Genomic DNA, 15980 nt, shown 5'->3' with positions numbered 1-15980 from the left:
CGGCGGGGTCCGCCCCGAGGACCCCTGCTGCCCCATGCTGCCACCTCAGCCTCCGGAGGCCCCCTGAATTCAGGCATTCATTAGGAGGAGGGTCTTTCTCCAGCAGATGTTTTAACAGTTTAGATGAGGAGAGCGTCCCCTGCCTTCCCTTTGATGTGGTGCCCGGAACTTGGCTGGATTTCGGCTATGTCTAATTAGGAACAGCTGCCCACCCCTCCTGTGGAACTCCTCACTTGGGCTGTTGTGCAGGGTGTGCTTTTTAACACCTCAGGCCTGACTGAAGTAGATGCCCCTGCCTCCAGAAGATTACAAACAAGACAGTCTGATAAAAGAGACATGAGGAAGCATCTGGGAAAGGTAGGAAGAAGAGCCCTGGTCTAAGAGTTAGAGGACCTGCGCCCTCGTCCTTCCCCAGGCCTCAGTTTCCCCATCTGTAAAATGTAGTCATTAGACTCCTGGGCACTGAGCCCTCCCCCGTGTGTTTTGTGTTCCACACAAGAGTTGATCTGGAGCAAAGCTCCCATGTGGAGGCGAGAGATTGCTAAAGCAGCAGCTAAAATCAGAAGTTGTGGATCCAGAAATGGAAGGTTCATAGATGGGTGGTGAAACCCTGCCATTTCCAGCACAGAGTTGCCTGTTAGAGTTCGTAAGCAGGCCTTCTGTGGCTCTGGGGGATGAAGGGTGATCTCAGAGGAGGAGGGGTCCTGGAATGGTATTCCAAGGATGCCCCAGTAGTGGTAACTGAAATAAAGTCAACATTCCCGGAGTGCCTTCTGTGCACCAGGCGCCGTTCTAAACACTGAACGTGATCCTCATAACATCCCGGACACTGTTGTCCCCGCTCCAGAGATGAGGAAACTGGGGCAACTTGCGCTGGGTCCCCCACTGGGGCCAGGATTCGGGCCCCAGCGGTCTGGCAGGATCAGTGTTTTCAGCCACCACACCGTGCTGTTGAACCTGTCGCTTTCCTGGACCCAGGGCTTTGCCTCCCAGGTGGCGGGTGCAGGGCAGCACCAGTCAGTGGTGCTGCATTGTCCTAATGGTGCAACCCTAGCCCGTGGAGGCCTGAGGGCACAGCCAGGAAGGCCCAGCACTGGCTGAGTAGAGGTTTCTTGGGCTGACAGGGGATGGCAGGGCCTGGGACTGGAGGCCTCCTTGGCCACACATCTCTACTGAGCTCTGCCACCCTGTCATTTGGGATCTGGTGTGGATTCCCAGACAAACCAGCTGGGAAGATTAGAGGTGAGGGGCCTGCAGGCCAGCATCTATCATTTCCAGCTAGGCTCCTGCATGTCTGTGCCAGCCTCACCCCGCCCAGCTCCACCCTGCCTGGGGCTTCTCCACCCTGCACCTCTCCTTAGACAGTCTTGGGGGTGCTGTCCTGTGGCATTCAAGGCCGTCCAGAACCACTTCCAGCTGCCTCGGCTTCCCCTCTCACTGGGCCCCCTGGACGGCCCACCTTCCCCACATACACCTCGTGCTTCCAGCCCCTGTGCCTCTGCTTCGGTCCTTCCTTCATCAAACAGCCAATTTCCCTGCCACACCACCGTGCCATGCCCTCATGTCTAAATTCTTTAAGCCCCTCCCAGATTTCCCCCAACTGAGTTGTAGGGTCACATCTGCTCCCTGTTGAGGACCCTAAGCCTCCTCTGTCTGTGTTGGGGGCTCTGGCCCTCTTTCCCCGAGGGCTCCCTGAAGACCAGGACTGTGTCTGCTTCATCTCCGTCTGCTCTCGTGCTGGGCATTCAGTAGATGCCTAGCGGGGTATGAGGACAGAGAAGGCTGGGTGCACCAGCGAGTACATTGATTTCCTCGGCCTGTTTCCCAGAGGTGAGGCCCAGCCCTGCCCTCCTTTCTCTGTTCCTGAAAGGAAGGTAAAGAGGTAAAGAAGAGGTTTTTTTTCTTCTAGTCTTTTTCATTAGATGTGTGTCCGCCTGCTTTCAGAATACTGACCTGAGGCTATGCATAATAAAAAGAAATGTATATAATGAGGCTGTTATAATAGATATCAAGATCCACACAGAAGGAAGGGCAAGTGAAAATGATTCTACCTAATACCTCAGCTACCCTAGCTATTGAGGTGAAGCATCAAAATTAACCCTGAGCTTCCTGACAGCCAAAGGAAATAAACAAAACAAAAACACACAAACAAAAAACTGTGAGGGGGAGGCACGGAGTTGGTGAACACCAGAGCAAAGCGTAGCTTGTTCCCAGTGGACTTGGGGAACTCGAAACACTTAGAGCCACTCAGGAGGCCCCTGGTTTGCACCAAGCTCTGTCCTGGGCCCCTCACTCAGATGATTCCCTCGGCTCTCCTTGCCTCTCAGGGCCACAGCCCTTGGTCAGCACACCAGCCTCACCCTCCTGGCTCTGTGCCCTTGGTGAATACGCCCAGGGCCCCTTCCAGTTCTAACATTCTCCGATTCTAAAACAAAGTGCTCTATTTTTTTTTTCCCCTCCATATATAGTTCTACTTGAAAACCTTTCTACTTCAGAAGTCGACAGAAATCCCTACCCTGTCAATTTAATGTTCCTGCTCCCTGCCTAAGAGGCATAAAATCACAGCCTGCCGCCCAATATTAAAGGTCATTTTCCATGAATTTATAGATGGTTATGTCCAGATAACTTGTGACTTAAAACATACAGTTACCAGCTCCCCTATTAGGTCAGTCTCTGGACTGTCCCAGATAGGTTTGGGTAATAAGGAGGACGGGCCTGGTCATTAGGCAGGGGACAGTGATGTCTGGTGAGCTGGCCTGGCGCAACTGCCCTTGACTTCCTGGGGCTCTTGGCAAACATCTCCTGGGAGAGGAGATGTTCCCTTAAATGGGTGTTTTCTCAGGCAAAGGCAGCTGCTTCCGAAACACACAGCTCCTATAAGCCCAACTTAAAATCGTATTTACTTTCATGTGGTCCTCTCTTAACTATATTTTTTCTTTACTAACATACTTATTCATTATTTAAAACAACTTTGAAAAATTATCATGCAATAATTCCTCCCTCTATACACAGTAGCTGTTTATCTTCCTGTATCAGGTTTTCTGTCCTTTATTCATGTGTATCTGTACTTACAACATTGCTGTCATCAGAGTTTAGATATTATGGGCAAAGTGTGTGATGACGGTGTTCAGCAATTCCTAAGCAAGGAATAGAATTCCTCTGGGGCATCGTTCACATTGCCCAGGACTTGTTTAGAAAGCCCACATTATACGGTTTGCTCAACACATAAACAGTCTTGTATTTCACTTTTTAACTTAGCATAATTTCATGCACGCTATTCCATGTAGCTACATAATCTTCAGATTTATCATTTTAATGGCTGTTTAATATTCCATCCAGTTAGCATGCCGTAATTTACTTAACTGCTTCCTATTGTTGAGGCCTTAATGAAAATTTGAATTCACCATGTAGTAGGAGGGAAGCTTCTTTTAATGATTACCATCATAACATCCCCTGCCCTAACTGCATGCCATTACTAACCCAGCTTTGGTAAGGTGCAGATGCTTTTGGAACAATAAATCCTGTCTGAGAGGTGTATGCCCAAGTCCCTCTGATTTAATAGCTAATCTGTTCCCTGCACATGTTTTCCTTTTAAGCTAGTGTTTATGTAGAATATCCATCTCTTCTGAATATTGTGTAATACTGGACTATATGCATTTTTCATATTGTTCCAGGTACCTTATCACTGAAGTCAGGGACTTTCATATATTGGAATTTGGGGGTAAAGAGGGGTTTCTGGCTGTCAGTTGTCATTCATTTATCCCACCCACATTTATGGAATATCTGTTTGCAGCTGGGCTCTGTGAGAGAGAGAGAGAGAGAGAGAAAGCAAGGATGTTCATGATTATTGGGGGCCCACAGAAGTGCATCCATAAGTTGCTTTGTGGCCCAGGATTAAATGATGATTTGCATGCAAAATGCTTTGTAAACTGTAGAGTACATGTCAGTGGTTGCTGGTCCTGCTTGTGAAAGAGGATGAAGTGGAAGGTGGTTTTCCTATGCCAGTGCCTGTCAGCTGCATTCCCAATGTCCCCATCCCTTGGAATTCTCCAAAGACAGGAGGCTAGACTGCACTCCTTAGAACCAGGGGCGGCAGTGATGCGGATGATGATGACCCCACAAAGAAAGCACTTTGGTAGATTTCGTAATTTACAGAGTTGTCTCCAGTACTTTACAGTTGGTCTTCGCCTTAAAATGACCAAGTCCTGCCTTTTATAGCTCTTCTCTTCTCCTCTTACTCCCCCACAAAAAGGAAAGCGTTATCCTCAAAACTAATAAATCATTCCAGTTTACTCATGGGACCCAATAAAGCCGTGTTTTGCCAAAGTAAGGGACATCTTCTCAGAGGAGACATGATTTTAGGCAGCCTGAGAACCACATAGTGAGGTTTTTCCCTTTTTTTTTTTTTTTTAATGATATTCTTGTCTGCTTACATTCTTTTTATTTATGTATGTATGTATGTATGTATGGCTGTGTTGGGTCCTCGTTTCTGTGCGAGGGCTTTCTCTAGTTGTGGCAAGCGGGGGCCACTCTTCATCGCGGTGCGCGGGCCTCTCACTATCGCGGCCTCTCGTTGCCGCGCCCAGGCTCCAGACGCGCAGGCTCAGTAGATGTGGCTCACGGGCCGAGTTGCTCTGCGGCATGTGGGATCTTCCCAGACCAGGGCTCGAACCCGCGTCCTCTGCATTGGCAGGCAGATTCTCAACCACTGCGCCACCAGGGAAGCCCGGTTTTTCCCTTTTCATTTACTTTCTTTCTAAAAAGAGAAGGTTGTTCTTATTTACCAAAGAGAGTATCTTGGTTTGCTGCTTAGACCTCCCGCCTGCCCCCACCAGCTCTCCAGTACTTGCCGTCTTCCTTTTCAGCAGAGAGAAAGTGAGCCTTGGGCTTGCCTTCCGGCAGTAGTACCCACCTAGTTGGTTTTGTTCTTGTTCATTCTTTTTATGTTTATCATCTGTTTTTGGTAAGGATAATGGCTTATGGGATGGTGATTAAAAGTTTCCTTTTTAAGTGAATTTATTTACTCTGAAACATGAGGCTACATCAATAACAATGGTAAATAATAAGCCAGGTGGTACTTGAAAACAGCAAAATCATGAAGTCGGTATGTAACTCAGTGAAGTTTGGGAGATACTACCACAGCGCTATTTAATGTCAACACTAAAGGTCACTACCCAACATTAATTAGTTTCTGTTGTATCAGGGCCTGTGCGAAGAGGTGGATTTTTTGTTGACCCTATGAGCTGGCCTTGTATCATGAAGCCCAGTCTAAAAGAATGCTCTTTCTCAGAAAGGCTGACGTCATTCATGTGTTTTGTCAACTGCTCTTCAAGGCACATGACTCCTGTGGGTTTCTACTATATCTTTATGGCACTGGAACTCTGATTTGGAGACTGCCTCGAGATTCCACTTAAATAGCTCACTCTCACCACCCTCAGTGCTTTTTTATCAAGCCCCACCGCCCCTCTCCCACCTCCTTGGACCTGGTGCTCCAGCAAAAGTAGACAGTGAATAGACACACAGTGGAATATTATTCAGCCTTAAAAAGAAATGAACTTCTGACACACGCTATAACATGGAAGAACCTTAAAAACATTATGCTAAGTGAAATAAGACTGTCACAGAAGGCCAAATACCATATGATTCCACTTACATGAGGTACCTAGGTAGTCAAATTCATAGAGACAGAAAGTGGAAGGCTGGTTGCCAGGGGCTGGGGGAGGGGAAATGGGGAGTTAGTGGGGGACAGTTTCAGTTTAGGATGAAGATAAAGTTCGTGAGATGGATGGTGGTGATGGTTGCACAACAGTGTGCATATACTTAATGCCACTGACTTGTGCACTTAAATATGGTATAATGGCAAATGTTATATACATTTTACAAATAAAACAAGAAAGTGAGCAGTGAGCACATTCTCTCCAGCTGCACTGCCTTGGCTTGCCCTGGTCCTACCACAGGGAATCCTGTCCCTCTCCTGTTTCCACTTGTCAGAGCTGTCGGTTCAAATGTCATCTCTCCTCCTGCCTCATCCCTCCCAGGCCCTGCAGGAGCCCCTTTGCTGCAGAGTATTATGGTGATTTAGGTGCCCATTGTATCTCTTCTGGAAACAGTGGGCTTGCCGAGAGCAGCCTCAACAGCGAACCCCCTCCTTTCCCCCTGTCCTCACGTGGGCCCTGCACACAGTGGGTGTTTATGATCAAAGCAAGAAAAGTGCCCCTGTGTGAGGAGGAAGCACCTGATCGTAGCATCCTGGAATCCATCATTCAGCCACTGCTGGCCTCTCAGGAATAAGCAGCAGCTGAAAGGAACATGCCCTGTCTGGGGCCTCATCTAGATGGGCGGTCGCCCCTCAGCCCACACTGGAGCCAGACCTTGGCATCCTCTCCAGAAGATTAAGAGCTTTCCTTCCTTATTCACAAGTGAAACTGGACATCTGCTTTCAAGTTTCTTGGCTGTATTCAGTGTGTTAGAAGATAGGCAGGCCCTGGGGGAGGTAGAAATGCAGGAAAAGGGTCACTCCTGGGGCTTTGTAGGGGAAAAATCAGTGACCCTGTGTCCCCTGGGGGTGGTTCTTGGCTTCTTAGGTCTTTAAAATGAATATGTGAGCTGGGTGGAAACTTGAGGGTCGTTTGGCCCAATCTTCTCGTTTTATAGCTAGGGAGTGACAAGTCCAGAGACCAGGGAGTTGCCCTAGTGGGAAGACCACCCCCGCCTCTGTAAGCGACGGGGCTCAGAGCTCTGCCTGTCCCGGGCTGGTGTCAGAACACGCCCGGAACATCACGCTCACTTCTGGGCCGTGCCCTTGAAGACTGCAGGCGGTGGCAGGGAGGCTTCTCGTTCTGTTTGGTCCAGAGCCTGAGATCTCTGTGAGGAAGCCTTGAGCAGGGAGAGCAGAGACCCCGCCCTCGAGGGTGGGGCAGAAGTTAAATGCAGCCTCCACCTCCCTGGCTGGCAGCTCTGAATTCCTTTGGTGTCACCTGGTGGGTCCCAGGTGAGGAAGCACATGCTGTGCATGCTTTACATCTCTGCTTCCTTCCTTTTTGACTGCAGAATTTCAGAGACAGGAAAGCGTCCGGTCCCAGCACAAAAGCATCCAATTATACGATACCCCTTACGAACCCGAGGGCCCAAGCATGGACTCGGACTCAGAGAGCACGGTCAGCCCCCGACTGCGGGAGAGCAAGCTGCCCCAGGATGACGACAGGCCCGCCGATGAGTACGACCAGCCATGGGAGTGGAACCGGGTCACCATCCCAGCTCTGGCAGGTAAGGAGCCACAGTGGCCCTGCTCAGAGGCGGCCGCTGACCCGCATGGCACTCACCTTTGTAAAGGGAGTAAGTGCACGGGTCCCTGCCTGCTCAGGTAAACCACAGGGTTTCTAGTACAGCTGGGCCCTTCAAGGAGGAGGAGGGTCCTGGAGGAAGTCCCTTAGGCCAGGCCTAGGGGAACTCCTGGGTCTGGCCTCCAGGGTCTCCGTTCCAGTCCCTCCCCCCATCCCCAGAGACAGCCCAGATGATCTCATTGTCTGACTCTGTCTTGGTCCTGTTGGTAGTGCTCTAGTTCACTGAAGCCAAGATTTCAGATTTCAGAAGGAAATCTTAGAAGCTAGAAGAAAATCAATCTGCAGAGTGGCTCCTATTGGGCCTTGTGGAGCCCAGTGGCTCCATCCTGTCATACAGCTGCTACAGGCCTGCATGCATCCAGGGCTGCTGCGTTTCCTGTCCCAGCTTCAGCACGAGCCCATCCACAGAGCACAGGCCGTGGCCACATCCTGACCTTGGGAGCTGACCCCACCCCTGTCCTAGAGCCCCTTGAATGACTCAGGTGCCCCTCCTCTCCCACAGCCGTCTGGAAAGCAGTCTGCCACATGTGTCACCTGTCCTAAGCTATGTACACACCCTTTGATCCTAACCCCAGTCCTTAGGATCCAGGCTGAGGTTATGATCTAAAGCACAGAAAAGGCATGATGATCATGAGAGATGGAGAATGACCTGAATGTCCAGCAATGGGGGTCGGTTAAATGGAATATTGTGCAGCCACTACAAAGTGATGTTGACACAAATTTTATAACAACCTAGGGAAATGCTTATGTTTAATGTTAAGAGGGGAAAAGTCAGATGCAAAAACATTTTTATGCTTCTAAGAGTTTAGGCATATAAACAAAGAGACATTGAGTGACTAATTTAATTCTTACCACATTGAAGGTCAGAAAGGGAGAGTTTTTATTTTTATTTAAGATTCATTTTGCCTTGAATCTCCCATTTTCATGCACAACTAGACCCTTCCTCCCTTCCTAGCCCCCCAAAGTGAGGCCTCTGCCCTCCACTCATCTTGATTCCCTTGCTCGAAGTTCTGACTGTTCTAGCACAGACTGCTCACGGTTCCCTGGATGTGGCACACTGTGCAATCCCATGCCTTCTGTCTAAGTGCCCTTCCCTGCTGTGTCCTATCTGGAAAAGTCCTGTGCCTCCTTCGCCATCCCTGTGAGCCCTCCTGGTACGCAGCCACATGTCCCACGGGCTTCCTTGCTGCCTCTCTGAGCCTGTTGAGCTTCCTGCACGTGACTCTGGTGGGGCACTTCCCTCACCATATAGACTCAATGCTGTAGGTGCTGGGCCCGCCTGCCAGGCTGTGAGCGCCAGCCAAGAGCCAGAGCCGAGAGTACTCATGTGGCTGAGGTCCTTGGTCACCTCAGGTCTCTCCTGTGCATTTCACAGCCTCCTCTGCCCTCGGCACAAGGGAAACCAAGGCCTGTCCCCTGGCGTGGCTGACAAGGCTGTGCTCCTCCTGGGTGTGGGAGGAACTAGAACGGAGCCGATGATGTCCCAGAGGTGGCTCTTCACAAACACCAGTTTGATTAAAGGGCCAAAGGGCTCATGTGACAACTGTCCTAGACACCAAGGGCCCATGGCAAGAGATGACATTCCAGGCGGTGTGGCATCTCACCCTCTCCTGGGCTGACCACCTTGCAGGTCATGTCACCTTAGATGCTCTAGTCTAGTCTGGTGCTTTGCTGCTCAAAATGTGGTCCCTGGACCAGCAGCATCACATCACCTGGAAACTGGTGAGAAATGCAAGGTCTCAGGCCCCACCCCAGACCTGCAGAGTCTATCTGTTTTAAAAGACCCCCAGGTGATTCGCTGGCATGTTAAAGTGAAAAGCCCTTACCCTACAGGACATCATCTCTTCAGAAGCCTCTCAGGCCAGAACTTGCCCACTTCTGCCCAGAGCTGGTTTTAAAACTACTATACATTTAGTTTTTCACAAAGGATCACAAGGTCTTAGATAGAACTGTCTCCAGATAAGTTTCTGAGCCACAGGTATCCACTGTGGACTTGGTTATATGTTGCTGAGTTGCTATCACAAGTGTCATTATAGGTCAACTTCTTAGGCTGCTGATAGAAAGTAGACTCAGACTCATGTCCCCACCTGTGTCTCATCAAGTCACTTACCTCATCAATTGTGTGTCTTGCTCTGGGGTGGATACCGATTGTGCTTTTCCCCAAGAAGCTTTTGGCTCGGTTCTGATTTCTGGGGCATAGAAGGAAGCTGTTTCACTTGGGCTGGAGGGATTCTGTGAGCACCAGCCTTTATTCTTGACCAGATCCCTCCCCACATCTGTGGACAGAGCCTGTCAGGTGCGGCATTGCAACCAAGGAGCACCCTTCTGTCTCCTAGCCCCAAAGTGCAGGTGGAATGAGGTGGATGGACCACCTCTCAGGTAATAAGGACGAGTTGAAACAGCTTGATTAGGTTGCTAAAGTGCTGCCGTGGTCCCATCTGTAAACCCGGAAGGATGGCTGCTCAGAAACAAAGGATAATGTTCCCACCTGCATCAGTAGTGTGTGTGGCACGTGCTTTAGCACATCATTGGTGGTGTCAGGGAGCAAGGCAGTGCTGGGCTGGGCCTCGTCCTCCTTATCACAATACCTGTTTGAAGTGCCCCACACAGTTTCTCTGGGCCCTCGGGAGCTCTGTGATGGGCCCCAAGAGGCTGGGGTGCAGGATCTGTAGCCGGGGTAGAATCCACTGGGCAATATCGTTAGCATCTCTTTCCATCCCTTGTTTTTTGTTTGTTTGTTTGTTTTTTTGCCGCACCGCGCAGCATGCGGGATCTTAGTTCCCCAACCATGGATCGAACGCGTGCCCTCTGCAGTGGAAGTGCAAAGTCTTAACCACTGGACTACCAGGGAAGTCCCTGCATCCCTTGTATTCTGATTCTGCCTGTTTAGCTTGCATGAGGGAACCTGGTCAGTGTTTTCAGATTTCCAAAGGTGTGTGGTGTGGGGACCCCCAAAGGGCAGAGGTAGTCCCGCCAAGAAGGAGTCATAGGGATGTACGGTCACAGGGAGTGGTAAGAATTTCAGGTACACCTGAAAGTGTATAATGAGCTTCCTCTCACCGAGATTTGCCAGCGGAAGCTTGAATGAGGCAGGATTGGTGTTGGGAGGGCTTTGCCCTGCAGTGGGAGGTTGGCCTGCAGCCCTCTCCAGGGCTGCTTCCAAGCTTCATTCCTTCAGGATCCCAGCATGCTGGTCAAAGGACGGGAGAAGGGAAGACCTGTGAACTATCTCTGTGATTCAGTCTACGAAGCAAAAGTGCTTTCCGCCTTTCAAAGTGCTGTCCTGCACTGCATTCGTGAAACGAGGCTGTTCTCAAAGGGATGCTTTGGCATTCTCCGCAGAAGTAGGCCTTCTCAGCCAGTGCAGCCTTTCGGGAAGGCTTGATTATCCCTTCCCGGTTGTCACGAAAACAGCTCTTGCAGGGTGTGAGGTGGTCCTAGCTTCTTGGGAATGATAGTCTTCCCTTTTCTCAGAATTCTGTGGCCAGGTGAATGAGAGACACCACAAGCTCCCCAGGAGCCCTGGGCTTCCCTTGCCTGCCCTCCCTCCAGGAAGCTGGTGGTGGCCTCAGCCAGAACCCCTGCCCGCACCCATCCAACACCGGAGTCCCAAGCCACACACAGGGCCTGAGTTGATCCCAGCCCCAGGACAGATGCCCAGTCAGTTTTACCACCAGCTGCAGCGAACAGAGCGGTGCAGTGGCTTGGATCAGGCTGACAGCCCCCTTGCCACCCAGCAGAAACACCTGCCTTCAGAGCTGGCTGGACGCAGTTCTCCACCCGCTCAGTTCTCCAGGGGGTGAGTTCTCCACTCACCGCCCCTGGAGTCTTTACATGCGGCGGGTCCAGCCTCCCCGTTGCAGCTCCCTGCCCAGCGTGGGGCAGGAGAAGCAGCCTGGGTGATTCCACGCTGTCTTGGGGGTGGCGCAGCTTGTCTGACCAGCCCCTGGGCTTTGTGGCACGAATTGTGGGATGGACAAAGGAAGCCTGCCCAGGAGGTGGCCACACAGGCAGGGGGCTGAGGAGCTGGGTGGATAACCTGGCAAAGCAGACATGGATTTGGAGTCTTCAGATCTCTGAGGGGCCATTGGAAGGACAGGGACTGAACCTGTCCCGGGGCCTCTATTCCCTCACCTGGGAAATGTGTCCACTGCAGAGGGCCCTGGTGGGGCTTAAAGGGCACTGCGTTGGGGAAGTGCTGGTATTTACAGAACACTTGTGCGTGCATTATCTCATTTAATCCTCACAACCACCCCCTGGGACCTTAGTTTCCTCCTTTTACAGATAAGGAAACCGAGGTCCAAAGAGAAGAAATGATTGCCCAGGAGCCTATAGCTAGTCAGCTGCAGAGCCGGGATTTGAACCTGGGAAGTCCCACTCCAGAGCCCAAGCCCTTACCCTGTCAATGTCTGGGCTCTCTGACACCATCCAAGATGCTGCATATAATGTGGCTGGAGCCCTCGCCCTCCCAGAACCCACAGGAAATGTCACATGCCTTTCATCGCCCTTGCACCAATTTCTCCCTGCGTCTGCAGCTGGTAGGATACGTCCCTAGAGCGTATGTCCCCACTTGGAACAGTTCCAGCTGAGGATTCTGTGGGAGCCCAAGTTCTGGAGGTTCATGCCTGCATGGGGTGACCAGAGCCATCCCACGGGTTGGTCCTCTTTGCCATCCCTCAGCACAGGAAGGGGTCCCCACACCATGGCATCCCACTCCCCCTTGTCCAGCTAGGGAAACTGAGGCCCAGGGAAGGGACGGGAACTGCTGGAGACCTCATAGCAGTCATGCCGTACACGGAGGATGCATCAGCGTTTCCTTTTAATTCAGTGGGTCAAGTTAAAAACTACGTCCTTAATGATTTGCAGTTGCTTCTGTGAAGCGAGTGATCAGAGTGCCTGCTCAGGGTGCCAGGTGGCAGGAGAAACAAAAGTCATTTCATTTTCGATTCATCGTCTGGAGATTTGTCTACCTCGAAGCTACTTTTCAGGCAATGTCCTGGGTTCGGCCAGCGACAGGCCTGCCTCCCAGCGAAAAATAGAAGACAGACATGTGACTCAATGCTGAACATATTTATTTTGGGTACTTGTCTGGCTTCCGCACTAGCTCCTTGGCCAGTTTCTCTGCCCTGGAAAGCTCAACACAGTGTCTTGGTGTTGGGAGCCATTGGAACAGTAGCAGGAGTCAGACAATCCCAAGTTCACATGCCAGCTCCACCACTCACCAGCTGTGGGACCTCGGGCTGTTCAGTCTCCTGAGCTTTAGTTTTCCCATCTGTAAAACGGGGATAGTCACAATCCTTATCACACTGGATCTCTGTGTTGATCAAGGGAAAAAATTGGATGAAAAGACTTCGTACCCTCTAAAGGGTCACACATGAGAGAATGGTTGTTGGCGCTCAGGGAAGGCTTGCTGTATTAAATCAAACTTAATTTTATATATTAAAACAATACTGCATAAAGAGGTACTTAGGGGGCACAGAGGGCCCATTTATGAAGTTCATTCCCAGTTATTCCTGGCAGCGAGAGGCATGGATAGTGTGGAAAGCAACACTTCTGTCGGAAATACTCCATCTCGATTCTAGCAATAGTTCTCACCATGAACCACCCGGTTCTTCCATCCTTTATTCAGTCCCTCCCGAGGATTGGGCCACTGGTCCCCAGGTGTGAGAGGGTCTCTACTGCCTTTCTCCCCCACAGCCCTCCCTCCCCATTCTGGCTGTGACATGTTTGTTGATTGGTTGGTTTGCCCAGAGCGTGCAGCAGAATCACCTGGAAGAAGTATCAAACATTACAGGGTCCCACCCCTAGAGTTCCTGATTCAGTAGGTTCCAGGGATGAGGCATGAGAATTTGCATTTCCAACAAGGTCCCACGTGTTGCTGATGCTGCTGATCTGGGGACCCCACTTTGAGAACCTAAAGTATACTCAGTACATACTATGTTTTAGGTGCTGGGGTCAGGGAGGAGTTAGGGAGGGGGTGTCACAGCTCTGCTCGGGTGGTGTCCGTGCCACCTCCTCCAGGAAGCCTCCCCTGACGTGACCAGTCCCTTCCCCACCCTCATCCCAGGTTGGGCTGGGTCCCCTCTGTGCTCCTACCACATCCCGTATGGATGTGCATTGGTTTATTCTGGAACCGCCAGATACATACTTGTTACTGTCAGCATGGGGGGTGCTAATGCTGTGTTGGTCACCCCTTAGGCAGGCACCCTCTTGAGTTTTGACATTTTCCCAGCTCATCAAGTGAGGCTCAAAGGGCAGAGAAAGGGGAAAGTAAGGTCTCAGGTATGTCTGTTTCCTAAACAACTGTGAGTCATCTCTGAGCCAGTTCAGTTGGCTAATTTAAAATAATCCTATGAAAGTAAGGGGATGATGGAGGAGGGGCAGGCAATTAACAGCTAGTGAGCACCAGTTAGGAGGCTGGCATGGGTTAACCCTATGAAGTTCTGCAAGGTGGGTGTGGTTTCATTGTCATCACACAGATGACACTACTCAGGCTCAGAGAGGGTGAGCAGGTTGCCCACAGTCACACAGCTAATGAACTCGGCTCAGGCTCTCTCTCCACTGCTGTGCTGACATCGAGAGTGCGTAAAGGGCAGGTCTGAACATTCCCTTTAGCTGTGCTGGGGCGAGGTGGCTTGGGCTGTTCTGGAGGCAGAAGCAGTTGCGCCCACTTCGTGCTGAGCTCGTGACTTGTCACTGTCACCGTGAAACGCAAATGCTCTGAAGGTGGTAGTGCTGACATTGAGTCCATCAGACTCTGCTCCAGGCTCACTGTTCCCACCAAGCCCGTGACTCATCCTTGTGTACTCAGAATAAACAGGCTCGGACTCTGCAGAAGTTTCCACGGGGAATCTTAGACCTGCCACCATCACCTGGCACACCAGCACATGCCACCTTCTCCTTACCATTGGCCCCACCGGGACTCTTGCAGTGCTTCCTGCCCCCTGCTCAGGTTCCCAGAATGCCTTGGGCCTGGGAGGAAATTAACAATTGTGTTTGTACTCGGAGCTTTTTGCTATGTAATGAGTAACAGTTGTAATTAATGTTTAACACGTGTGAACAGCAGGTCTGCAGAGAGAAGGGGGCTTTAAACAGAGAACTGGGATCACTCGCTTCCTTTGGCTGAGGGACAGGTTTTTCCAGTTGTTTTTTCTGTTTGACATAGACATATGAATGAATTCATTTAGTAACTAGAAAAAAAAAAAAAGAAAAACACTGGTGTTTCATAGCTTTGGTTTGCCTGCTAATTATATTGATAGGAATGTTTTTTCTTCAAGTGCGTTTGTCTCCTGTGTGGAAGAAACCCAAAGGTTTAGTAGAATATCTTTGCTCTTCTGCTTGGCAGGTCAGAGATCTTTGTGTGGATAGAGATTTTTAAGCTCTGTGAGGTCAGAGACTCTGCCGGCCTTGTTCACACCTGGGTCCCCACGTAGATCAGTGCCCGGCACATAACGAACACACAGATATTTGTTAACTTATTGAATAAATCAGGTCTCAGGAAAGCCAACCCCAAGTTCTCTTCAGGACACAGAATACATAGGTATCATGCAGCCTGCTCACACAGAGATGATACGTTTTCACATCATTCTTTTGTGCTGTCTTCTCTCCAGATGAGGGTGAGGAACCTGCATGAAGAGGGCTGTTGTCTGCTGTGGTTGCAGCCCCTGGTCTGAACTCAAGGCCGAGAGTGTGTCCCTGGGTGTTTGAGGATTGGCCCGTGCGTCCGGATGCCATGTTGTGAGTGAGGAGACTGGTGTGCCAGTAGGTGGCAAGCAACCCCTTGAGAGCCATGCACCTGCTTGTCACCTCCTGTCATTCATCCCTTCCCCCACCACCATCTGTGGAGGGGCAGCAGCAGAAACATATAAGCAGCTAGGCTGGGGCTTTGGGACTCCTGGAAGGGGAGACTCATTTCCACAAATGCCCAGCCTGCTCCCTGCAGGTCCTCTGAGGCTTGTGGATGGGGGAAGTCCCTTTCCCAGGCCCTAGGATGGATTCTAAGTGTCTGTGGGTGTCTGCAGGTTAAAGTGTCAGGAGACACACTACATCAGACCTGAGGGGGCGTTCTCCATCTGACACTGAGCCCAGCTCAGAACTAGGAGAGCTGGAGGGTCTGGATTTAAAGCCCTGTGCTGCACCTTGCTAGCAGGATGACCTGGGGCAAATTGCCTGTTTCCTCATCTATAAAACCAGGTGGTAATTGGTGCCAGGAGTCAGGGGCACAGTCAGTGCTCAGTGGAGGCTGGCTTTTGGTATCATTATCGTTACTATTGTTGTTTTTGAGAACCTGTTGCACTGTAGACAGGATTTGTGCTGAACTTGTTAGAGGCCCCTGGGATTCAGAAGACGTGGGTTCAAGTCCAAGTTCAAATCTAGCTGTTGACATGGGGCAAGTCCGTCCCTTTTGCAGCTCTTGTTCCTCATTTATAAAATGAGTTATGATGGTGGAGGTGGCTTGCTTCAGCAGCTGTAAAGTCCTCTGCGTCTGGGTCATTTCATCATTTTCATCAGGATTTGTCCCTACTCTTCCTGCAGCCAAGCAGCAGCCCTTGGGGCAGGGTCTTTGCACCAGGCAGCGGTGTCCATGCTTCCTTTTTGGGGTGCAGAATAGGAGGACGAAGGCATGCCCCCTCATGC

At 50.7% G+C, this 15980-nt stretch overlaps 1 protein-coding gene across 4 annotated transcripts in view; it reads left to right on the top strand.

The window, feature by feature from the left end:
• The window catches only part of SHB (SH2 domain containing adaptor protein B), a 133861-nt gene that overhangs the window by 79142 nt on the left and 38739 nt on the right, over window positions 1–15980 (top strand). For all 4 annotated transcript variants that reach the window (XM_036856237.1, XM_036856238.1, XM_036856240.1 and 1 more), the window contains exon 3: window positions 7051–7266. In XM_036856237.1, coding sequence (XP_036712132.1) covers window positions 7051–7266 — 216 coding nt within the window. The remainder of the gene's footprint in view (window positions 1–7050; window positions 7267–15980) is intronic.

This window comes from Balaenoptera musculus, chromosome 6, assembly GCF_009873245.2.
Source record: "Balaenoptera musculus isolate JJ_BM4_2016_0621 chromosome 6, mBalMus1.pri.v3, whole genome shotgun sequence".
In the NCBI taxonomy this organism is placed as follows: Eukaryota; Metazoa; Chordata; class Mammalia; order Artiodactyla; family Balaenopteridae; genus Balaenoptera; species Balaenoptera musculus.
This window is presented reverse-complemented; position numbering and strand designations above follow the sequence as displayed.